The following is a 26,820-nucleotide window of genomic DNA, read 5'->3' on the forward strand; positions in this document are numbered from 1 at the left end:
TTGTGTAGGATATATCGGAGGAATGGGCCCATTCGTCAGAAATTCAACGTCTCAATGGAAATCCGGGATTATGATAAATCATCATTACTCGGTGAACCGTGAATGGTTGATGCGCGATACTACGGGATTTATCTTATTTTTGTCGGTTTGTTTACTTGTACGTCATTTTTGTTGTAATATACGGGTAATAAGACGATACTTCAGGCGACAGTAGACGACATAACAATTTGTGGTATCTAAATTACACTAGTTTGGATGTTCTCACTCCGTTGAATTGTCATAACTGCTGGTTGAATGATTTTTATCGCTCCGTGACAATCTGCTCGTGTGTTTTCACTCGTTTCGAGGACATCCGCATCTCCCTATCAAGTTTCTATCATTGTTGAGTGATCAATTGCACGAGTGTGTGGAAAAATTATGGAAATTGTCTGGGAGTTGTTGGAAATGGATTGAAGTTGTGAGAGATGAGGGGTCAGTCGAGTGTTTGGGGCAAGTTATCACTTTGGTGGACATGACGCGGATTCCCGGCGTCGCGACGCCGTCGGGCACGCGGTCTCAAGTATCGACCAACGAGCTGAGGAAAGAGAGATAGATTTACGTTGAGTTTACGTGGGGGAAATGGAGATAGAAGGAGCCGACGGGGAGGGGTATCTCGTACCACGCCCAACCCCCAACCTTTTCTCATGCAACGGATCCCAGGACCGCAGACTACATTTTCCCCTCACATTTTTTTTTTCCCTATTTAATCGAATGAAAAACATTGTCATGCACTTGATCCTTCCAATTTCCACCGTTCTCCACATTTTATTTATTCATTCCGCCGAATTAATTAAATCCTAAAAGACTTTGATATTAAAAAAAAATTTTCTCTGTTGTGAATATTAAGTGATTCGATCTGAATATTTTATTGGGAATCTTTTTATTATCTCCATTTCTATTGAGAGTGCCACCCTAAAATCGTAATATTTAATATGGCGATGGGTGTAGAACGAGGACAAGTGTACCTCCCCGAGAGAAACAGTTTGAAGAACTTTTATTCACGCTCATAAAAACATCCCAGTCATCATATATTTAACATCCTCCCTGCTCGTCGAATTAAACTCCCGAAGAATGGTAATCAAAGTCCCGACCTTGACATGTTCCGGTGTTGATTCAGTGGGGATAGTAAAAGAGGGCCATTCGGTGAATTCACGGCTGATCAATGAAAGTTTAGTTACTCAACTTCACCCGAACGTAACACTAACAATTCCCGGAATTTTCCGGATTCCCATTTATTTCCACCGATCAATGAAACCACTCAATGTCAATGATAGTCGAAATTTCTCAAAATAATTATATTAATAATAAAATCTAATTTAAATCGAGGGTGATTAAATTTAAAATCGGATGGAATCATGAAATCGTGATGTAATTGAATTACCGAGTGAATAGGGTATACCGGAAAGCCAGAGTTTTTCTCGTGAGGTCATCATGTGGTCTGCTCATGTCCCAGTGACACAGTCAAGATGTTCCTCACATGTGCTACCCCCCCACCCCACCCCACCCACTCACACACAAAATGTTAAACTTTCAACAGTGTCGGTTTACGACACAAGGCCGTGCATTATACGACAATCGCGAGTAATGATCCACCGTCCAGCATCGTAAATCCCCGGGGTTCCCAACCTTATCGACATCTTCAGCCACCGTTGCCCATATTCGTCCCTCTCCCCACCACTCACTCGTTTTTTCCTCGAGTGGTTTTACTGAGTCAACTGTCGTAACTACCACGACCCGTCGGGAGCCCTCATTTTTATTGTTCCACTCTCTCCACGGTGCGTTTAGATTTTTCAACATCCAGGTGAGGAATAACGAGGATGTGACACCTTGAAGCCGTTGCTGATGCAGAATGATGACGATGATGAGGATATTTTGATTGCTATCGTCCTGATTGCACGGCCTGTGACACTCAGGGTCGGAGACCGGCTTTATGTCGTTTGTCCACACATAACAAACACAACTCCGGGTATTTATGATAGCAGACAAGAGGCACCCAGGGAGATATGTTGATGGTCCGACCAGCGGCGATAACCGCTGCATTATGTAAAGAGGGAGTAGATAGTCCCAGGATATTGTGGTCCATGTATTGAGGCTTTGTCTTTTGTCTCTTTCAATCTGAAAAGATTTAAAATGTCTTAAAATAAATACAAAGTGGAGAATGAATTCAAAACTACAGTTGCTAGTCAAGATAATTACACCAAGTGGCTACAGGATAAAGTCGAAATGCCGGTTGAAAAGGGGAATTCTTCTCCAGAGGCTGAATGATGAAAAAAAATGCTCATCTCATGATATTTCTGGCTCCCTATTGCTGCTGGCCCCGGTCCAATGATACTCTCGAATCTCTCGAGTCATTGTACACCGTTTAGAGGCAATTGAACTGCACCACCCACCAGAATCGTGACCAGGATGGCTGAAAGCGTCCCAGGGAATTGTTTTGTGCACGTCCTCCCAGTGTTCTTTTCATTTCAAAGTCGACGAGTGGATATTGAATTCGTTGGTATGCACCACTGCAATGCTATTTATGGGATAAAAGTGACCGCAGTTAGTTTCCCACGAGAACTCTCTCACGTATTGATGACCGTTTACGATACGGTGGAAACTGGTCTGAGGATTCTTGTTTTATTTATTCATCATTAAAGTACGAAGATCACAGGATTTTGCCAATACGAATGGAGTGAGGAGTCATGAACTAGCGGATAATTTAGGGGAAGGGGAAGGGTAAATCGCGGATGACCACCCAATAGGATCGACATGATCTGAGTTTTTCCAACATTCGGGGAATATCGAGTGTCGGGAGGAGGTGGACAGAAGTTTGACCGTAGAGTAATAATTTGAATTGAATACGATCATGATCTCATGGGGGACTGTAGCCCCTGCGGAGGGGCAACAGACCTCCAAGGACTGATTCAATGGCTGATCCTGAATGAGGGAGATATTTTATTGGTTTTAGTTGAGACAGCCTTTCCTCCCCGGGTGGACAACGCAAGGGTATAATTTATGAATTTCATAAATTAACGCGCAGGCGAATTCGGTTTCTTAACTGAGTGTCCGTTCTGGATGTCCAGGTACGGCTTCAGATGTGTTCCACCATTTAATTCTGGATATAGCTGTTGAAAACTGCCATCTCTCGGTGTACTCAGTTGTTGAGTGCTTATTAATTCAGGATGAGAGGGACAGACCTAAAATATATTAACGATATCCTTCGCCAACGTTTAATTATGTTATTCTTCGTATTCGAAGTGGAATCGTAATTATAATGAACTCGAAGCAATTCGATGAAGCGATTTCAAATTCTCATTTCCATATTTTTCTCAATCTCCACTATTTTCAGATTAACGCGAATTCTCAATAGTAACAAATGCATGAAAATAATTGCTTCAACTCATTATCATATCTTCCAATTAGCGAATTGATTGAGGGCAATTAATGCCGGGAAAATGGTGATTTTATCTGGGAGCCACTCTGGAAATAGAAATATTCCACAAAGTGTAGAAATAAACGACTTCTCAACGGATAATTCTGGTCAATCCAGCTCCGATGGGGATCGTTAAGTTTTTTAAGAGAACATTGTTAATTTTACATACTCCCTTATACTGCAATACTGCAATGCGTGCTGCATTATTGACTGAGCAGGACATAAACTTTCATCAATGAACGTGAGATGTCACGCGTTTCGCTCATTCTCATTGGCGTCTTTTTAAAATTAAATTTATATTTTTTTAGTCACTCCCCCCACCACCGATTTTCCTCTCGGCATTTTGATGGCGGCAATTGCGGATTATGATGAGTTGTTGGAGCGGAGATTTATTTTTCTCGCTCCAATTTTCGTTTTGCCACGGGGGATTAATTTTTGGGATTGATTTGTCGGGGTTGGGGGTGGATCTTAGGGGGAGTGAGGGGAAAATTTTTTGGGTGATGGAAATGCTGGAAAAATAGTCCACCTCTAGCGAGATTTCGGTGAACTATCAACCTCTGACGGTATTTCACGGGTTTTCTCGGGGTTTCCGGGGTACGGGGGTAAGGGAGGGTTGGCGAATTGTCGGTTTGGTCGGTCGGTGATGCAGGAGGGCTGTTCACTGTCGGCTCTTTCTCCGAGTTATTCAACCCCTCGACAGAGGACGCCACTGCTCCCCGGGGGTGATTTTCCCAATAAATTTTTTCATCCTTTTTCTTTCAAAAAATCTTGATTTTTCATTTTTTCATCATTGGGAGAATAGTTGAAAAATATTGTAGTTAGTCATTTGAGAATTTTAATAAAATTTCTAACGTTGCATGTGCGATGTATTGAACCGGTGATTGTTATTAAAAATTTAAAGATTTTTATGGAGTTCTATATTTTATTTGAATTACACAACGAAATTTAATGGAATTCAGACGGAAAAATCTTGAAAAAAAAACGTCAGGGTAGAATGTCCGCGGAATTGGCAATTGGATTTTCATGTTTATGGAAGAAATTCATAAAATAGTGAAATTTCTTCGTCTCATCCCCTGAGAAATCAGCATTGTCCCAGCATTTTCCAAGAAACTCGGCCCCAGATTTTCCACTCTCGATTCGAATTCCGCGTAATACCCGAGAATTTCATTTTTTTAACACTCTAAAATAGTTATGAGCAAAGAGAGTGCCTGGAGAGTTTATTGATTTGCCTCTGTGCAACCCCCACCAAAAACCAGAGACTGCCTGGGCTAATGTTCGACGGTCCAGAACGCTAGATTCTGAGAGGCGCCATGAAAAATTCGCCAATTCCCTAAAAAATTCCGCGAATCAAAACCACCGAAAAAAAAAAAACAAATAAATAAATAAAAAATCAGCAACCTGTAATTTTCAGTGAATATTGGGAATGAATAAAAAAATCCTAAGAAAAAAAAAAATGGGGCAAAAACTGGATTACCCCTTGGAGTAAATCGATGGGTATTTTTTTGACAGTCAATCCGGGGCTTTAGTACTTCGGAAATCGGCGAATTGGTATCGGCATGAGTGGTATGGCAAAGTGGGGGTGTATCCACGCGTGCACACTTCCCACCGGCATTTTATGTTTTGATGGGGCAATAAACCGGCGTAAAGCAGCAGTAAAACGCATCGACTCACAAGTCCGTTGAGCCGATGCCGTTAAGTGGCCCACTACTAGCTGACACTGTCACTATCCCCGATCCTTCGATTTCTACGGCATGAGATGTCATTTACGGCTGTCTAAATGCATCCATTCATCCTGACACTCCGATTATCTCCAAGTGCTCCCTTGAATTTTTATCACTTCATCAATTTTCCTAATTATTCCGTACCTATCGCTGTCTATCGCTGTCCACGGTCATCGTCAAACAATTAAAATTAATTAAATAATCAATCACTGGGTCAATGGGATTTCGCTGCTCAATATTTATTCCTAATAGTTGAAAAAAATTAATAATTTAGATTTTTTCTTTTCATTTGACAATGAAAATGAGAAAATTATAACTGCAGATGATGAGGAGTGAAAAATTTGAGTTTTCGTTTTTTTATCTTTAGGGAATGATTTTCTTCTTCGAGATAATTTTTTCATCTGATTGTTTCCATCGGGAAAGTACATGGTGGGTAAGATACCAACCAAGTCCCCAATGCTCTGCAGATTTCTGGGATTCCCTGATTCTCAGTCGGTAAGGCAGTCCCACGAGATCGTTATAAATCGAGTGAATTCGAATGATGAGAGAAACGATTTTTCGGTGAGCGATCGCAGGAAAAATTGAGCTGACGATTAGTCTCGATGTTTTAACGATCGCGATGGCCGCGGAATCGTCGACTTCCGACAAAGCTTTTTCACATATTAATAATTCTCAACGGCGCCCACATCACCCATAACTCACAATTCCCATTAAATCCGACAAATTCGATTTGTTTGCATACACCATCTTCATAATGAATAACAAATCACGCGCGGAAAAGAATAATTTTCACAACAAGCAATAAAACAATTCCCGGAGGGCCGTAAAATTTTAATGAGTGACGGAAACATAATTACGAACCATTAACGGAATCACAAGAAGTCACGGAGGGCCATTACCCACCGATCAAAACCGGGAGCATGTTTTTTTTTTCTCTCTTTTTATTAACTCGAAGTGGCGAAAAAAAAAAAAAAATAGTGGAGGAGGGAGAATGACAACGCGGTAGTTCAGTATGCGATAACCTCCTCGAAGATGGCGCTCTGGGTGTCTCCGTGTAATCTCCAGGGCGTCACCCAAGTTGTTTCGGCCAATTTCACTCTGGAAGAGCCGTAATTTCTCGGCTAGGTGTCAGTAACTCACCGCAACCGGAATTCCAACGAGACCCACCAGCTATCTGGACCTTGATCCTCGCACCCTGCGAATTATACGTCCTGGGGATTTCAGAGACTCACGCACCGTTGCATCTGTGTTCACTGTATTGCAGTATATAAAAAGATAAGATCGATGGGCTAGAAAAAAAAAAATGAGAATACATCCATCAACGAATGATAAATAAATTTTCATCTGAACTCGACGAATTTATTTGAGAATGCGAGATATCGTTTCAATTCTTCTCACTGAGTGAATGATAAATTAATGCCCAATTATACGATCTGCGGTAGGTACCTAACGACAGATCTACGTGCAACAACTTCAAATTAACATCACGTAGGGACAGAGTACTCGAAACGCCAGTCATAACTATTGGCAATTCCTCCGGGCATTGCACCCCTGTGTTTCTTCACTGCAAAGCACTAATTCGAGAAATAAAAATATACATTCACATTTCACATATCATTGAGGGCTTCCCTTCTCCTATTACCCAACACCAGATGGCCCCTGGAATAGCGTTTTTCCCAGACGACGAGGGAAAAGAAAAGTTTCGCCAAGGGCGTGACGAGGGGGAAGTCTAAGATTCGCGATAAATCGCCGTCGACGCCATTACACTCTTTCCAGGCCTAGGGGTTCCATATATTGCGAGAAAAACGGTGTAAAAATTACTCTGAAATGAGTTTTCAATCGGAAATTATAGGCTTGAGTTTTCCCTTTTTTTTCCAGAAAAAGTTTGTAATTTATGACACAAACGACAAGGGATCCGTCACGAGAACTATTTTCCTGTCCCTCCCGTGACGAAAGAAGAAAAAAATTTAACTCTCCACTCACGAGTCGAGAGATTCCAGAAATTCTCCCTTTGTTGTTGCTGCGATCCATCCCAGATTATTTAAAAGAAGAGAAAAAAAAAATGGAAGACATTCGTCTCCACTGGAGGTATTTCTCAGGGAAATTCTTCGATTCTCGTGCACGCACCCTGATATACCTGGGGACCACGCCTGTTCGTACATTCCCGTACGTTTTTTTCGGCTCGTGGCGTTCCTCAGACGCACATCAGTGGAGGGAGAGGATCCCCAGGTGGGGAGTTAACGACCCTCCCTCGAAATTAAGGCCTGTGCCTCCGAGAGAGGCCTTCCGAGTCGTAAACGTAATTGATACGATTAAAAAAAAATTCTCCGTTCATTACACCGTTCTACATGAAATACTTTCTTTTGTTTCAGATTGTCGATAGAACAACAAGTGGTGAGTCCTAGCAATAAGTTTTCAATGAAGAACACAGTATAATTAAGATCACCCGTCGGATATCGTTATCATAATTCGTTAATTAATTCATCATTCTGCAATGATTCGGTAATTTCGAGTAATTTATTCTCGATTTAAAAAATGCGAAAAGTGCGCGTTCTCAACGGTAAGAAAAAAAATGGAGAAAAACGAGGAGAAAAAAAATTGGGGGAAAAAAAAAAAATGGAAAATGAGAGGCATCCGAAAAGTTGAAGAGGAAAAAAAAAAAGTGGGGATTGTACGTATCGGGGAGAATTCTACGGGCGATACGGTATCGAGAGAGTCGTTGGAAGATCAGCGTCGAGGAGCGAATTCGAAGGGAAGTGCGGCAGCGCTCGATTTCAGGATGAAGATGGAGAGAGGCGAGGGAAAGAGGGAACGAGGAGGCAAAGATACCCATGCGCCGCATTCAACGTGACAGCAGGTCGTCATGTGTAAGAGAAAGATATTTGTACTGCTCAAGGCGACTGAAGAGAGAGAGCCAGCGAGAGAGGAAAAAAAAAAGAAGAAAGAAGTCTGATATGGAAGAGTGCCGATCCGCCGGGCTGAAGTGGTAAGGATAGATAGACGACAACTGAGTGAGACCGAAGGGAGAGAAAAAATAAAAGGGAGAGATTCTTGAGAGAATAAAAGGAGGAGTCCGTATAAGAGGAGATATTTTGCCAAGTAAGAAGAAAGTGCAAAAAATAGGTATATATGAAGAGGGGAATGGGGAGGGAGTTGCAGAGGCTAGAGGGGAGATAAAAACAGAAGGAGATGAGTGATGCCGCTCTGTGGCAAATATTCTGAACGCATTAAACCGCATGACAATATGTGTCAACCAGGGGCCGGAGAAACACGGAGATGTGTCTTAAATCATGTTCATTGGAAATGGACAGCCTCGGTATTCAGTGGAAAAGGTAGTTAACCGTGACAGTAACTGAGGAAAAGCCCTCGTGATGCCGGGAATAATGTAGTTGTGATGATAATCCAAAATTTAGAGGTTGAAGAGTAATAGAGAACGCATGGGGTAACAACGTGGTGAGGATGAGACTGAGTGTGACACTGTTGAGAAAATATTGGCAACGAGTGAGGTAAGGATGGAAGTAGTTGTAGGTGAGTGTAGCTGGTGTAGCTCATGGAGCTAATGTAGCTCATGTAGCTCGTGTAGTGCAGCGCCACATAGAGGAGAGGAGTATTGCGATGAGGAGCAGCGCCAGTGGCGGCAAGCAAGAGGCCAAGTGAGCACGCGATAACGTGCAAAGCTCCAAGATCCAATGGGTAAAACAAGGAGAGGAGTCAAGTGTGATGGAGATAGAACGATGGCGGTAGTTTGTGTGATGGAGTGAGAGGCTAAAGCAGCGGGAGACCCATTCATCTTGGCGCGCCTAGAAGGCGTGCGATTGGCCAGTGGTTCGTAAGGCCGTTCCCCGATTGGTTAACTCTGTTTACCAGCTGTGCTATACCAAGGAGAGGGGGTGCAGGAGACGAGCGGCGCCATTATTGTAAGGGGTTACATTTAGCTGGCCGTGGTGTAGTACGCGGCGTTCGGGATAGGGGGCTATAGTACCTTCATGCATGGCCCATAAAGGATTCGTCGACTATCCGAGAAGTACGCAAGAAACGGCTTCTAACACCTGACAGGCCGCGGATCCACCCGTTTCACCCGTGTTCCCAATCCAGCCCCAATTTTACTCTCGGTTATACCTTGCACAGCTGTGCTCTTACGTGGGGGGCCCCCCCGGTCATTTTTCCCCGCAACGTTTTCACTGTAATCATCAAAAGTCTGTTTTTTTTTTCTTCTTTTTGAGATTGTTTGACCTGTCGTTTTGTGGTGGACAGTTTCGTGTGGGGAGGACGATTTTAGTGGTTGATGGGGTGTTGACAGAGTAGAAAGTTGGAGGATCGGGAAGTGGTGAAGGAACGAGAGGGACAGTGTTTTCTAGTCTTGGGTTTTGGCAGGTCAGTGAGGGAATCAGTCGCAAGGTCGTCGTTTATTTTGGCATAGTGTGATGTGCCCGGTTGCGTAAGTGGCAATAAAAAGTGAGGGTAAAGCACCGATAAACACACGTCGACTTGGCGAGAGAGGGAGCGAGGTAACACTGGAATCATTGGAGGGGGACTGTCAATACAACGTGTGGTACATGTAGTTCGAGACGGTAACCATTTGGCATTCAACAATCTCGGGGAGGAAGTGTGTGAATACTCGGAAGTGCATGAGGGGGTGATCATAAAAGCACCAGGGTAGTTGACCATTATTGATAGTTTACAAGTACAGGTGCTGTAGGATGGCAAGGACTGAGGGCGACGAGTGCGGGTGTTGACGAAGCCCAACGGATGTGTTTAATTCGCTGTGTGCAGCGATGAGTTCCAAATTTATAATTGATAGTATGCTACCAAAGTATCACCAACAATTTCATCATCAGCAGTTATTCGCAAGCGCCAATCCAAATTCAGTTCAGGCCTGCTCCAGTGGCTCGTCAACAGCGAGTCTTGAGTCTAGTATATCAGCAGCGGCGGTTGCCGCTGCAGCTGTCAATTACGCTCAGCACAGTTCACCATCACCAACGGGCTCAAGTCCCCAGCACTCGGGAAGCTCAGCATCAACATCACCGGCGGCAAGAACAACCTCGAGTATGTACCCATACGTATCCGCTGCGGCGGCTCATCATCATCACCAGCAGCAACAGGCTGTAGCAGCAGCTGCCTTCGGTGCAACATCCTCGATGGTACCCGGTTTTGGTTCATCGGTTGCATCAAGTGCAGCACTAGCTGCTGCTGCTGCTGTTGATGCAGCAACTGGTGACAAATCATGCCGCTACACAGCAAGTCTCACTGGAAATGTAGCACCTAGTTCAACAGATTCAATGGTCAACTATAGCCTATCCCATCATCATCAGAATGGTGGTACAGCTGGTGGACTTGTCTCTTCAGCACCCGCCTCATCTGCAGTATCAGCAGCATCCGCATCGATGGCCGCCGCAGCGCAATTCTATCATCAAGCGGCGGCCGCCTCCGGCGTTGTTGATCCGCTCACCTCCTGTCAACAACCCACACCTGGACAACCTGGCATACCTGATATCCCGAGGTACCCGTGGATGACCATCTCCGGTGAGTCTGTCTGGAGTACGTTGTGCGTTAACGTTCAGCATGCTAGCTCAAAAAATCTGACGTTGCATGATTGTTTTTTTGTGTGCCGTCGGACCTCTTACGCTGTCTACTACTTGCATCCCCTTAGGTCTCCATCATATTTATTTTTATTACCATCGATTGTTATGTCTCCATTCACTTTATCTCTCTCAGTCAAAGACAAGACAGAATTTGATTGAAATCTATAAATATTATCAACATAACAGCGACTAACGACACATGTAGCGATAGAGATGAAGCGTCGGGTGGCATCAGCTGGCGTCGCTTAAACCATCAAGCCCCAACAATTGTATATCTCTAACAACTTACGTAGGAGGCATGAATCATCGGGGATTTATCGTTCCCCCTTGTGAAACCAAAAATCCTTTAAAATTAGAATGTTTCAATCCGTTTATTTATAATATCCATGAATCTCCAAGTCGTCCCACGATCTCATTGAAGCATAAAAATTCCGATGCAGCGCAATGACAGGATTTGTGCTGTTCTAAATATAAATTCCGGTCATTCGAATGCTCCTCACAATCGGTAAATTGTGAAAGCATAACCTCATCACAAAAATCATTTTCAATGGAAGGCTATTTCCGAGAAAAGAAAGCACACCTTCCGGGAATCTATAATCGCCAGCAGTTTGTCTTTTACGATTGGACTCGAAGGAAAGCCTACACCTTGAGAAATTAATTTGGCCTTTCATACTGCTCGTCTGCACCGTCTACCCCCGGAAATCAAGTGCAATTTTCCACCGGTAAAGTGGTTCAACTGCAATAAAATACATGTAATGACAATGAGTACCGGGGCTACTAGGTCGCGGCAGTTATGAACTGCATCTCGATTAAGTTTTAACGGCCCTCGGATATGCTAATCACAACGAACAAGTCGTCCATTTCCCCAACTCGCTGCCATTACGAACTCATTACCGTTCATAATAAAGTTCTTTTGATTTCTAGAGCGGATCTTATTGGCAGGCCACGCGTCAATGCCAACATTTTATTCACAAATTTAATTTAATCTCCTTGAATTGCCCCTTTGTCCGTTGTTTCGATACAGAGAGCTCCAATGAGAAGTTGATGGCGATTAAGAAATCCAGAACAGTGGATCCCCTTATTCACCAGCTATAATCTTGAACTTTGAAATTCCCCGGGTTGTTTGGTCGTCAATGGAGTCATCGGCAGTCGGAAGTCTCGGAATTTTTGGCACAATGTTATATCCTGGCAAAATCCCGAAACAGAGAGGAATGAGGGGATAGCTGGTGCAAGTGGCGCCATGCTCACCCGAGCAAGCCACGTTGTCCTAATCTCTAGTCTCGTTTCTAATTGCGTCTCGTTGCAAATAGTTCGGCACGCGCCGTCGACTCGTTTCCGGCCGTTACCCCTTTTCCCCCAAGAGCATGTGTTTTCCCATGGAACCGTTGCGCCATCTAGCCCACATCCTCCGAGGCATCGATTTGAGTTTGTTTTAATAGCATCAGAAGTTGGTTGAATTGATATTTTTTCATCGTGTTTAATTTCATGTCTTCTGCTTTCAGATTGGATGAGCCCCTTCGAGCGAGTCGTCTGTGGTAAGTACCTAATCACAACAGACTTCCCCGTTTTTCGAGTCAATTTCTCAATTGAGAGGTCAAATTAAAATGTCGGCATTCCACGGTGAGGAGGTTGAAGAGCTTCCAGCACATGTGGCTGGCACATTTCTACATTTTTGTCCTAGTCAACCACTGAAAATTTTACTACTGCGTCATTTATCTCGTGTGCCCTGAAGTATGCAACTTGATTGCACTGGTGACAGTATTGTTGCACTATTCCAATATTTCAAGATAGCTAACGAGTTTGCGACGTGGTGAGCAGGCTTACTTTCAGCCAGCATAAATATTTTTCAACGAGCTATGGAGATTACTCGTTTTGATAGTCCTCTAAGTGCATAATGGCGGGTGTTAAGATAATGTAAACATTAAATTCCAAGGAAAATTGTAAAAGTGTGATCGAGTCACGTGAATGTGGATTCATAGATAAATGTTATGTTGACATGTCAGGCGAATGGGTTTGGGCATCACCTCCACCACCTCTCGACTCTTTGTTTTTTTTTTTTATTCTCACAAACAAGTTATTTACTTGAGCTCCCCAATTTTCCAAATGAAAAATGCGAATTCGAACGATAATGGGAGTGAATTACAGCCCCAATAATTGACTCTGGGTAATTATTGAATAGGTTGGGATCGGGGTTGGTCAACAAACAGGGGAAATAGACCATAAGAGGGCTGAAAAGGCCGCAATGACTGGCAGTAGCCGCTGGGCGATGTAGTCGATGGTCGGTGTAAGGTGCCCATGGGTAAAACGTCGTTGAAGATCATAAAATCATTACGTCCCGGAGCTTTACCCCAGCACAGACCACACCTGATCCTTGTAAACCAATCTCGAGTGCTTGGACTCGAGAGACTCGAGAATTCAGCCATATTTTATGACTGGAGAACCAAACACCATCTGATACAGACAAGAAGATTGTCGCATCCTCGAAAATATCACCACATTCGGCCAAACCGCGCCATTCAACGATAAATCCCCCAGATACTGGCAGATGGTAATTATCATCGTCGACAAATAGAAAAAATGAAAAAGTGCATTTTGATGTTTAATTCTTAACAAGTGGAGGGACAAGGAGCTGCACCGCTGATTAGAATCCCCGAGTGGGCAAAGAGGATTGGCAAATTCTGGTATTCACCAGTAAATCGGGGGTTGCCAGTGATACAGCACGTGAATATCAGCCGAAACTCGCCCTACGCGGTGGCATTTGCATAATGGCATTCTTGCTTTTATCGCGATCCATATAATATACGGTACCTCCGCGGCGTCTTTCGCTTCGCGGTGTTCCCATTAACCTCTTTTACCCATTATACCTCGTGCCCGCAACGCTCGTTCTCTTTATTTATTCTCTCGGTTTCATCTTCCCTTCAAAGCTCTGAGCCTCTTCCCGCCAATACTCTCCTCCATCTTCGTTACTTTCCACCACTTTTTCATTTTTTTTTTTTCTTTCAAGCCTCTCCCCACGGGAGATCCTACTCTTTTTTATTCAACTCCCATCCCTCCGCAGCCCGTCTCCTCTTTGTTCGCAATCACGGCACGTCTGGAATTTCTGGAGTCTCTGATACCAGGAAAGCACACGGAATACCATTTCTCGTCGGTTGAATTATTTTCCGCAAAAATCCATGAATAGAGGGACGGGAGGGGGGCCTCACCAGCTAATCCCGAGGTTATTGTACTTAGAGGTATAAAAACCGGACGACGCTAACCTCAAAAATAAAAACTCGTAAAACTCTGGTCTCATTATAATATTAAATTTGATGAATTATTCATTCTGGCGGAGGGCATCAGTTGGCTACCACTTTTACCCTCGACAACATCTCCAAGAGGGTCTGTCCCTTTGATAAGGGATGCCCCCACACTCCGCCATCCAAAAAATTAATAAAAAAAAATCATAAAAACGTCGTGGGTAATATTTTTCAACCTTTGTAAATATCACGAAATGGTATTGAATGAAGGATCCGTTGTATATTAAAAATATTCATTAGATCATCAACGCGTCCATCGATCGTTAGAAGGATGAACGACGATCGATCGAGAGACGATGGTACATGAATTTCGATGAGAGAAAAAAAGAGAATAAATACAAAACAATATTTAATTCTCAATTGTTTGGTTATCCAGGCGTGTAGTCGGTTGTGTAGTGAATACTCGAAACACGTCCGGGCGATAGATTATGTTCTCCCCTTGCACCTCACGAGAAAGTTGGGTCCAGCGGATGCTGGGGTTCCGATCGCTGGGATTTTCGGTGGTACGTGGCCTAGGCAGTCGAGAGATAATGCATAATTTATAATCAGAGCGATACGGCGTCCCCAGGCTGTGGGCTAAACCCTCATTAGCATTCGATGATGGCTGCCTGTCCTGCAGTGACGTTCCGGTATTATCCCGGGGTAACCATCCCCCTCTCAGTCCTCCGAGAAATTGTTCCACAGCACTTGCTCTCATCTGACGCTCCATCGAACCAATCACCGATTTTCAAAAGTCCATCACTAAAAATCCCGTTATCATTCGAATGATAAAAAAAAATTAACTCCCATTAGATAAAAAATCAGGAATTTATTTTATCCTTCGAGTTCTTCGATTTTCTTCAATTCTCCATTTCTATTTTTACACAGAAATAAAAAATTACTAGATCCATCAAAAATTACTGATTCCATTGGTCTAGGAATTTTTTTTTATCCACCAAATAAAAATCCAAAATCATCAATTAATTTTAACTTGTGACGGTGTAAACATTCAATAACGATATCTTGATTTATAATGATTGATGACTGGTGTGGGTTGAATGGAATCGGATAGAGTCCAAGGTGGGTCTGCTCCCGTAGAAGTTCAAGAGCTGACTGACGGGGACCCCGGGTGTAGCAAAAAGGACCGGGAAGAGGAGTCAGGTCAGGAGGAATCGTGTTGTCACAGAGATTATTGAAACTGCAGTTTTATGGCTCTTAAAAGCAGTTTAATTGCCGTTATATAAGTGTTTATGTGCTGCCAGGTTGCCGGCGTCCGTGTGCCACCCTAAACGTTTATTTTATGGTCATACGACGCGCCGCCGTGGCGTACCCCGTTGTCGCGTGCCAGGGCCATCATACCCGTTCACTAAATCCCGAGACATCTATCAAATACCATTTTTCCCTCTCCCCTCTCCACGAAATCCAAATCCCTTCTTAAAATATTAATTACCATAATTATCAATAGAATATCGATTAGACTTCTCGGATCTCTCATTTCTCTCTCGCAATCCATTTTCTCATCTTTTAATTCACCCGACGCGACGAATCGCTTTCATATGCCGTCCAACGCCTCCCAACATGCCTCAAATTGCCATCTCCCCCCATTCCATTCCATTCGCATCTAGAATGTATAATTAAATTTTCTATTTTGCATCGGATACACACAAGCGTGAAAAACACAGAAACGGGAATTATTCCGAGATGCCAGAGGTTGTTCCCAAGATTGCATTCTTCGTGGAAGATGCGGAGAGTCACGGAGAGGTTTTTAGAAAGTGTCGCAACCCATCTACTTTCTATTTTTTTTTTCTCTCCCCCTCGACATGCAACCCTGAGGAGTCTTCCGGACATTTCCCTTTTTTTTTTTCTTCCTCAACCCGATGGAACTTTCACTACCCTTTGTCGAAGTCGCGCTGTCCGGAGGGTTCGGGCAATAAACTCTACCTGATGCAAGGGCCCAGTGGTAAAAAAAGGAGAAAGCACGGAGTTCGTCAGTTTTTTTAAGGGGGTTTGTAAATCATTCGTTTACCATGGGCTCCGAGAAAGTAAAGGCTTTGAAAAACTCCTGGAACCCCAGGTTTTCCCACGTTTCATCACTTTTCACTCCTCCATTTTTTCGTCAATCCAAAAAACGCAATTGTCCTATCAATTCCACCAGGAAGTATCAGAAGTTAATTAATGGAAATGTTAGGCTCGATTTATTTAATCTGATGTCTTGGCTACTGAATTTATTCTGTAGTTGTTGTGATAATTTTTTTTCGGCGAATCCACGGAAATGACTTCCCGCAAGTCCCGGCACTCCTGCATTCCAATAATTCCCCGCATTCATCTGTTGCATAATGTAAGTAACTACCCAATTCCACTATCTGCATTACTATAACGGCCGATAAACCCAACGTAGACTCCTTGAAACGACTGAGTAACGACTTGAAGCATAACGCATGCCTTCAAGTCCTCATGTTGCTGGTTTTCGTGGTTGGCGCAATTATCTGCGTTCAACCGAGCCAATTTGTTGCAATTACTTTGTCCAGATGATCTGCCTCGTGAATAATTGGAATACGAAGTGAACAAGTGGCTGAATATAATATGATTATCCGGGGAATGTGATAACGCAAAACCTGATGACAAGAAAAAATCAAATAAAAAATCAACGCACATCTAATTGATCAGTCTTATCATCGAGAGGAATCTCAAGGCCGCTGGTGAATCCCACGCAATCATCTCCAATCATTCACCGATTAATTCATGACTATCTCTTATCAAAACGCCATTGAAACGACCTCTGGGTGTTGTAAAAAAAATTCTGATAAACCGATACGGAGACGCGTCATCCCGTGAATTTTCCTTAACTTAAACCCAGGAAATAAGAAAATCCCAGGATCAGTTCTGCCTGCTCAATCCATCGAATTCAATTTTCCGGTAATTTTCCGGTGGAAATAATGGGGCAGGCGACGAAAAAAAAAAAAGTATTAGAGAGATGGTGAGAATTTAGAAGTGGATATGGAATTGAGGTTGGTAAGGGGCAGACAGCATATGATAGTGAGGCATCCAGACATCTTTAGCATCATTTGGTTGGTGAAATAAATTTGTCAGGGTGGAGAGGGCTAGGTGTATACCCGTCGTAACGTATTCCCTCGACTGGTCCCTCCATTTCACATCGATAAACGCTGCTGAGTCCATCGTCTATGGATATGTAGCTCTCGTAACGATACCATAGAGTGGAAGGAGCCCCTTGTGGCTAGTAACGTAACAAATGTGGCAGTTTGCATAACAGGACGACGAGCAATTCGGGCAGGTTTGACGGTGCGCGATATGGACCTCCAGTCGTTGGTAGAGGCAAATTACCAGAGCTTTTTCGATGGGGTCGACTGTCCCTTGGGCCCGGACTCTAATCTACAATTCGAATTGCATCCCGTTGTTCCCATCCACCACTTGTATTAAATAATCTTCCACATACAGTAGTTAAACAATGTCTGTTGAAGAATTCCAAAATTGGGACTGTAAAAGAAGAAATTCAAATGGGGCCCAAATGAAAGGTTTGAGGTACAGATAGAATGGAATGATCGATTCGAAGGGAAAAAAGTGGTGAAAGCACTTGAAAATCAAAAAAATTCATCACCGACACCAGAGATTCCACCGGAAAAATGTGCGTCCTCTCTGTCCTACCAACGAGAAGGAGAAAAAGGGAGAGAATCGCAGCGAGATGGGATATAGGTTGGGGTAACGTCGGTGGTCCGGTCTTTCACAGCATTCTCATGATATAGCTTATCACGGCTTTATCCAACGATAAAAACTAAAGGCTCCATTTTCCAAGGTTCCCTACAACCAGGGATGCCTACAATGCCCTCGTATGCAGCTACCAGTGTCTACTTTTTTGTTTTCTTTCTTTTTCACTCTCTACAAACGCCGGGGCTCAACCTATCCCCATGAAACTGCGCGCGCACACATATCCCTTAATCCCCATGGCTGAAAACCCACACATTGACCCACGTTAGAATCACACATACCAATTTCATATTTTATAACACAAATGTCGACTCTTCCACGCATAAATGCACTAGGATTCTGCTTACTCACGTGTCTGAGAGGGAATCGATTGGTCGTCAAATAATACGAGCAAATCGACTATTCAAATTACTTTCTATACCGGAAATTTTGTGGATAAATCGATATTATTCATTTGTCATGTAATTCCAGGAATTCAAAATCGAGATATCTCAATCGATAATTGAGATGCAATCACGTTTAATAGTGAATTCAAATTTATACTTGCGTTATAAGCGATGGATTTCAGAAAATAGTGGTTTTAGAGAAAAATTTGAAAAAATCAATCTTATGCGAAATTTAATGATCTACAAAAAAGTCTTATACCTTTTTTTAATAAAATTTATATTTTTCGAGAGAAATCAAATAATACAAAATGTCAAATTCGACTTCACAGATGGAATAAAAATTTTCTCGCGTCATTTATCTCATATTTCTCAAAAAATATTGATTTTAGAAAAAAATGTGAAAAAAATGAACTTGTCAGAAATTTCATAAACTATAAAAAATCTCTGTAACACTTTTTTATGGAATCGATATTTTTCGAGACAAATCGATAATTACCACAGAGTGTTAAATTCGTCTTGACCGATGGAACCGGAATTTTTTCACATATGAGTGCAAATGTGGAAACATCCAGGAGCCGAGGGGGTGAACGAAGGGTGATGAGGGGCAGAGTGGCTGGGGGGTTAGGGAGGCAGGTTAAAAGGAGGCAAAGGGGGTGGGACGGAATCGTTACAAGTCGAGAGATAAAACGCATGCGCAGGGGATTCCCTTTGTCCGCGTGTATTTCCGACGTAGAGGGCGTGCTCGAGGTCTATACCATCTTATGTGGGCATTTATTTAACATGTACGTTTGCCCTTGTACCTGACTGCAATGACACTTACTCGTGTAAGAGGTTTACGTATGACTGGAGGTTCAGGTGCTGCGGGTGAAAACTCAATGATCATTTCGATCGAGTCGAGGTGGAAGCGATTTCCCCGTGAATCCACAGCTGAACTTGCGATTACGTGAAAACCTGTCGAGTGGAATTTTTAATAACAAGGTATAATGACAAATGAAAAATTAACCTAGAATGATTTGATTGCTCGATGGATGATACCCCGGGATCAAAAAAAAAGAAAAGTCAAATTTGGAATATTAAAATGGTCGGATTGAACTGGAAAGGGGCTGACTAGAATTGGACAATCCCGAAATAATATTTACGACTTGGGAATATCTCCCAATTCTTCGGGTACCCAACGGGATATGAAGATACCATGGTAGCGACACTTTGATGGAACAGTAATGGCTCGGCCAATATGTACAGTCTTCAGGGGTGGGATTCTATCCACCAGCTGTTTCCGAGATGAACGAGGGGTGTGAAAAAAGAGGATATTGGAACGGGAAAGACAAACAGCAAGGGTCGTCAGGGGCTCGGATAGAATCCAAGAGCCCTCGGGTTAGTTTTACCCGAAAGAAAGCCCCGAGGAGGGCGACCCCAGCAGTTTGGGGTACGTCTTCTCGACTAATATCGTAAACCCGCAACGTGCTCTGATTAAACATCATGGGGTTCCGCCACTTCCTCAGGACTCGTACAGCATTCACCGGGTATCAGTAGCTGATCTATCTGTACCGGTTTGAAAATAAACCTGAAGAAGTGGATTACGAAAAAAATTCAATAGAACAATCAATTGAATCGGAAAGGTTGCATTGAGCTTGGAAAATCCGGACTGTCCAACGGATTATCTCCAAAATTCAAGACCCTCTGGGTGGATCCTTGTTGTTGGAAAATCTAGGCGCGGCATTTGCATGTAACGAGCCCACAAGAGGGGATGGATTGGCACAGGCCTGTAATTAGAGCCCCGGGGTTTAACAAAATGGGGTGCAGCCTCCACGTGAAAGGGGCAGGACGTCTAATTTTATGGAGGGGAATTGTCTTGTCATTTTGTCTTTTTCTCGTTGAATTAGAATGGATGGGGCGCTGGCAAGAGAATTTATCAGTGTCGTTTCAATATGCCCTTTGTTCTTGGCGGGAAAGTTAATATCAAGTCGAAATATCAAAAATTTAATTAAGACAATCGCAAATCACTTTCATCTGTTGCATCTGCTGTTCCCCTGGGCCTGATTTTTTTTATTTGGAGCATTTGCATTGTTGAATATTGATGGTATGTTAATGGCTGTTGGATGAAAAATGGCGGGAGACAAGTTAATACTTTGAAATGACTAGAATTCTCGGTTGGGGCCCATTACTCCTCAACTTGTGTTGTTCACTTTTCCTCACGGACAATCCAATAAACGCTCGTTTCACTTGACAGCGAATGGACGATGTACCTCTCCATTTATATCGCAGTATATCCTCTCGAATATTCTTGTTCAATTTTTTTTAACTATTTTAAATGATCTCTTCGCGCCTATCCCACTGCCTGTACACGTCTACTCGTTTTTACTGCTCCCAGTTTAATTGATTTGCCTGAGAAAAATCGGAAAAGTGGAATTTATAATTTTTAACGGCTCTTAAATGTTTTTCAACGTTGGTTCATCATTCTAGTCGTAATATTCCTCACCTGTCGTTGAAAAGAGTTGTTATGACTCACTCGACCTATTGAATTTACTGCAAATGTTGCAAGTCAGTCGGAAAAATATTTTTAGTCAATTCGGAGCGCTGGACATGCCTCGTAAAAATACAAAATGACTCTGTTGGAAAAAAAATATTACTAAAGAACACAAATAATTCGTGTTCGGCTACATAGTTTAACGTTGTGGCTAAGTGACTGAATGACTGAGTTGTCCGGAAGGCATAATGGTGAGAAAATATGACTAATGCCTTAAAAATCGTAAAACGAAGGTCAACTGTGGGCCAAGTTTTATGGTTTGATAGCTGGGCCCTGGGCCCTGAGAAGGGAGTCATTCAGATATTTTATTTTCTCTCACGACATTAACGACTCTTACGAAATCGACTTAAAAATCGAGCACGACTAATTGAAAATACAATAAACACTGAAGTAAAATTATTTTCAAAGTAACAAGTAGTCCGAAATAATTACCAATCACAAAATTTTAATCATCATTTTTTTTTTATTTCAAAATACTCCAGATCTCATGCGGCAACTTTCTCTCCTTTTCAGTCGAATGTAAGAATTACCTCACACACCAGACGATTAATTTTTTTATCCCTCATTTCGTTATCCAAAGCTAGTCCATTCTCTCCCCGCAAAAGTCCACGTTAAAAAGCCAAAATGAGAGTAGGAGTTGAATTTTAAATGAATTTTCAATCACTTCCATTACCAAATGTACTCAACCCCTAAAATCTATTTCATGAAATAAATCCATTATAAAATTATAAAACATTCGAATAATAAACATACCGTTAACTGGGATAAATCGCAGTGGCAAAAGCCCCTCCCCACGTACGAAAAACCGGTTGGACAGCCCTCCAAATCTAAAATCTAAATGTAATTCCAGTGCTGCATATGCCATAATTCCCGAGCTCTCAATGTTGCCATTAGCCTGCAATAACCCGTCTCTGAATTAGCCTCCGGTAAAAGCCGAACGGTAGTCGAACGACTGGGATATCTCTGTCGACAGTATCCGCACTTGGATTCTCATATTCAACAATTTTCCCGCAATATGATTGCGGTATTGGCGAGTACGTGAAAAAATTCCGCGTATACACCAGAGAGGTGCGGATAAACTCTGGATTTCATTGGTGTCCTGGTGGTGAGTGGGATAGACTATAGATTATTGGTGGATATGTCGAGATACCAGTGGAATAATGGGTGGGCACCCTCATGGATGGTGTTTGGATTGTCCTGGGGAACAATGGTGGATCCATCCGCCATCCACAGGGCCATTCATCCTTGTCCAAATCCTTTATTATACCTGGCATCCCACTCGCCTCCATCATCATACCCATGGCGCCCTCTCTCCTCATGTCGGCTTGTGTGTGCTGCCGACGTTCGCGGAATTACCTGTCCGACCTATCACGATTTAAGGCGGACCTTCCACTATTTAAACTTTTACATTGGTCCGTCATTATTTAAAAAAAAAAAATAGCATCTGCTATTTATCTTGAGGGAAATAATTAATAATCCATCGAATTTTGCAATTCTGCAATTTTGCAATTCTGCAATCGACTGGAGATAATTCATTTCGATTTCTCGATGTAGACTCTTTAATGGCGATTTATGGCGCTTGTAACTGAGCCAATGTAGATATGTTTATCGTTGCATTAAAAATAAACCGAGAATGTACAGAATGACAATTCATTTCATTGAACGTATGTCACATGTGTGGGTTATCAAAATGGTTTATTGTTTGTTTACGTTGTTGAGGGGACAATTGGCGGTGAAAATGGCGAGTGATCGGACGTTGGATGATTGTTAAAATTCATAACATAGGTAAAATAGAAATATGAGATCTGAATTTCAAAGTGTCAGGTAAATTTTTTTTTACCAAGCACTCAGAGAAATTTAAATAATTACCGATTGCGCATTAACTCGATTTAATGGAGCAACGATGAAATATTTATTAATGACGGATTTACACTGAGTGCGGTGGACTTTTTTTTTCTGGTGATTCTGTTACTATCGTAATTATTGGGTATATTATGGAGATATTCTCACTCAATTAGTGTCTCGTTTTATCGGTCATTTCTGCGATGAGACGCGATGCTTTTATACGACAATTTTAACGCCATTATACAGCATAGTACGTGGTATGGCCATCGGCCACCCGTTGGTCAGAGAGAGAGAAAAAATAACAGTTGACCGTCAACTTTGTTTTCATAATGAGGCAATAAATGAGCGACTTATTTTTAGTTTAACTTTTTTGTTAAATTCGCGACAGGTCTACTGGTGAAAAAAAAAAAGGTGGTGCGGGCAAAATGAATTTCTTTATCGAATTCCAGGGCCAGACTTGAATAATATCGGTGTGGGGGACATTCTCCGAGGACAAACAGCCCAGGGAGAGAAGATAGAGGACCTGGGGTTGTCTCGTTCTTTGTTCCCATCCTACGGGCACTCGATCCATTCATAAATATCTCAAAACGACTTAATTTCGCGGTATGCGCAGATCGCGGAATGAAAAACGCGACTTAGCGGACATGAGGGACCGGTGAAATATCGGTGGGACGATTGCTCGATGCAATAAATATCGAGTGGGTAAATAAATTCTCGAGATAATTGGAACGAGAAATTTTTATCAGTTTGGAATAATAATATTTCAATTAACTCGTTAATGAATAATTGCAGTAATCCAGCGTAATTACCGGAGTATGACTCCTCCATTCTTTTTCCAGAGTGTGTTTTATCGATATGACGACAGCTTGATTCCTCCTGGGCTCGTAAAAAAATACCCTACGACTTTATGCTTGTGCCACACACGCAAGAGCTTTTCCTTTTCTTTTTTTTTTCTGCATCGTGGATATTTTAATAGTCACGTATTCATTTGGGCTCGCGGGGATGTGCATCCAACAGGTTCATCGGGGCATGTCACATAGGATTAGTTGACTAGCTTATTCCCGATGTGAATAATATTTTTCCCGTTGTAAATATGGCGATGGAGCAATAATAACGTTTCTTTATTTTCCACTGGCGATTAAATATAAACAGCGAAGCGCAAACGTTTGAAATAACCAGCGGGAGGTCAGTTGAGATGCAATTCAAGGCAGTGGAAAAAATAACCGGCGGATACAATTATCCAAGACGTTAATAAAAATCAATGAAAAATTAAGTCCTAAAGCAATTGAAGACGTAAACTTTCGATCAAATGAATTGACCAGCGTAAAAACCCCATCATGCTGATAATAATTAGGGAAATTCAACTGCTATCGAATTTTTCCGAGGGGTTCATTAGCGACAATTGTACCGCGGGTAATTATATTTCAGCGGATATAATCCATACGCGTAATGGTGGACACGATTAAATCGAATTGCTACTTAACCGTGAGATGTACCAGATAAGAAATTGTATATGGCAACGAGAAAGTTGCGTTATCGTTAATGCACGATTGAATTATACCCACCGATCGCATAGCGGCATGTCCACTGAGTAAATTCTGGTGAACCGTTACCTGAAAAATATTGCCATCCTGGCAGGATCGTGTACCTCAACCAACTCCAAGTCTTAAATCCAACCGGATATTTGTTCTCGCGTTCGAATTCACCGGTGATAAAACATCAGTTTATAAATGTCCACACGAGGGGCTTTAAATGGCCTTTAAAATGGCGTTATTGTTTCTGACCGCACACACTCACGTACTGAGACACATCGTACGAGAAACCGAAATCGTGATGGGAGAGTTTCTCACTCGGGGGATGAGGGCACACGGTACCCGACATTTAATCGCCCTCCAAGAGATTTACGATCCTCCACTTCACCCCCCTTTTTCCCCCCCAGTCCTATCCTCGCGCGTTTACGTATTGTCCACCATATCTACTAGCACAACACCGCAAACCTTCTACACTTTTTCACCCACGAATTATTAATATTGTACACGGATTTATCTAGTTACGGCGATAGATCATACCTCCTCTTTGCATTTTTTTCAAGAAAAATCATCATTTTCACAATTGCAATGAAAAAAATGATTTAATGATAATTTATCATGTTTCTGCAATGAATAATGCATGGTACGTGCCGTTGGAAGATAATGGAATTTTTGATTGCAACTGGCAATAATTCCTCTCGGCAGTCAGTCAGCGGAAATCCTGAGGGTTTACCCCAGAATTATTACCATCCCCAGGGTTTTCCGCGCTAGAAATGGCTGTTTTCAATGCATCCGGTGAATATATGGTGTCCCCCCCACATATGTACATTTGTACATGGGCGGAACTCCCTGTCCAGGACGTTAAGCACTCGCCGAGCGATTTATCGCTATCTCTTCAAGTTCTGGGTTGAGGGATCGACCTGTCCAAGAGGGATGATAAAATTGGTTACATGAAGAAAAACTCAAAATAATGTAATTTATAATCAATTATCCGTCATTCCCGCTGATTAATTTTTGTGATGAATTGAAATGAATTACAAGAAATTCCATGTCATTAAATTGTTAAATGACTCTGTTTGGTGGACCCCAGCGAGGGATCTTGAAAGATCCTACAAGCATCCCCATATTATAAATCTGGCATTAGGCTAATTCCCTGGAATACACGGCAAAGGGGATGAGTTTAACATGTTTGCAGCAATGATATGCCAACTCGCAGTAATATTTACGATAGTATTAAGAGAATACTGAGGAAGCTTTTGACCCGGGGATAGAGCGAGGAAGGAGATGATACAGCCTCACGGGAGATCTCCCTCAGCCGCCCACCATTTTCATCGTGGCAACCCCGTGATACACCGTCAGCAGTACGAAATGGCTTCCCCCTTCGGGTTGCCATGGGCAACCATTTCCTTCACCACCCCCGTTCTAGTACCCGGTTGCGAGGGCAGCGCACCCCATTACATCTACGTATTACCAATACAAATGTACAGAATACACACGCTGAGGATTCGTACACGGAAAAGCCCACGAGCCGTGTAATCCCGGTGTACATGTTTCTCGGGGAGCCATGTTGAATTCAATATCGCTGTTCCTCGAATTCCAGGCCGGTCGCTCTTTTTTCTTCTTCTCGTCCGGCTATAGTTCAACGATTCCACCGGTTAATCGGTGATATGGAAAAGGCACGACAGCGTGAAGTTTGATGTTTCCTCCATTCCAGGACAGTCAATGGAACTGACCTTTCTGTCGGCTTGTTTATTCTCATATACTTTCCCCACAAGAATATTTCGAAATAAAATGGCAATGAGAATTCACCGATTTCAATCAATTCTTCATGTTTGCATATTAACGATTCCTGTCAACGGATTCGCAGCTGTCGATTATTAATGAATGCAGATTAGTCGAGTGGTTTAAAATTCAGATGTCGGTGTGATATCGGGATGGTGGAAACAATCAGAATGAATTGGCATTGGGATGGGAAAAATTAGAAAAAAAAATGGCAACATGTGCAGGAAGTCTTGGAAGCAATTCTCATCACTGACCTGTCAAACCGCATCTCCTACCACTTCGGAAGACCATTATCGTTGGCAATTTACATCTTCGACGCCCTCCACCGTCGCCGCTCGATATTGAGCGAGCATAAATGTTCCTTAGAACCCTGTCCCGCATTTTTAGCTTTAAAATGAGAATTCCCTCGAGCTCTTTATGGTAATGTCTTTGTTACACTCGTTCAATTGCTGCCAGAGTTGATGGAGTCCTTTGAAGCTGTCATACCACTCGTAAAATTCTCAATGCAATAATGTCGATTAAAAATACAACAGCAATTTTCCATTCCAAGATTCTCAACAAATTGCGATAATTTCCGTCGATCTTTTTGCTTTTATCCGAAATACTCAGAACAATGGGGATCAAAATCCCAAGATGTTTTCTCCCTGCGCCATTGTACAACAACCAGCGAAAAAAAAAACAAAAAAAAAAAAACAACACCACCAACGCAGAGGGAAAAAAAAAAGCACAAAATAAAAATAAAAATAAGTAAGAACCGGTTTTTCGTGGAGGGAAAGAATGAAACGGGCGTTAACTCGCCGCAAGAGAAACGAAATGGCGCGGATCTTGGCTTCCCCCCTCGCTCTTTTGTTCTCAACGAAAATTACTGGAAGAGGCGAAAAACGAAAGAGAGAAAATGTAATTGCACGAAGGAAGTAGCGTAACATTTTATTTTTCCTCTAAAAAAACACCATTGACTTCACGTAGTTCTTCTCCTCCACCCCCTCCTCCCCCTTC

The 26,820-nt window shown here is 42.5% G+C and overlaps 1 protein-coding gene across 2 annotated transcripts in view; it reads left to right on the top strand.

Annotated features, from left to right (window-relative positions):
• Positions 1–9,076: 9,076 nt before the first annotated feature.
• The window catches only part of LOC105271695 (homeobox protein abdominal-A homolog), a 23,435-nt gene continuing 5,691 nt past the window's right edge, over positions 9,077–26,820 (top strand). For both annotated transcript variants that reach the window (XM_011313413.1, XM_011313414.1), the window contains exons 1-2: positions 9,077–10,698; positions 12,260–12,292. In XM_011313413.1, the coding sequence (XP_011311715.1) occupies positions 9,951–10,698; positions 12,260–12,292 (781 nt within the window). In that variant the 5' untranslated portion in view covers positions 9,077–9,950. The remainder of the gene's footprint in view (positions 10,699–12,259; positions 12,293–26,820) is intronic.

This window comes from Fopius arisanus, unplaced genomic scaffold (genome assembly GCF_000806365.1).
Source record: "Fopius arisanus strain USDA-PBARC FA_bdor unplaced genomic scaffold, ASM80636v1 scaffold00119, whole genome shotgun sequence".
Lineage (NCBI taxonomy): Eukaryota > Metazoa > Arthropoda > Insecta > Hymenoptera > Braconidae > Fopius > Fopius arisanus.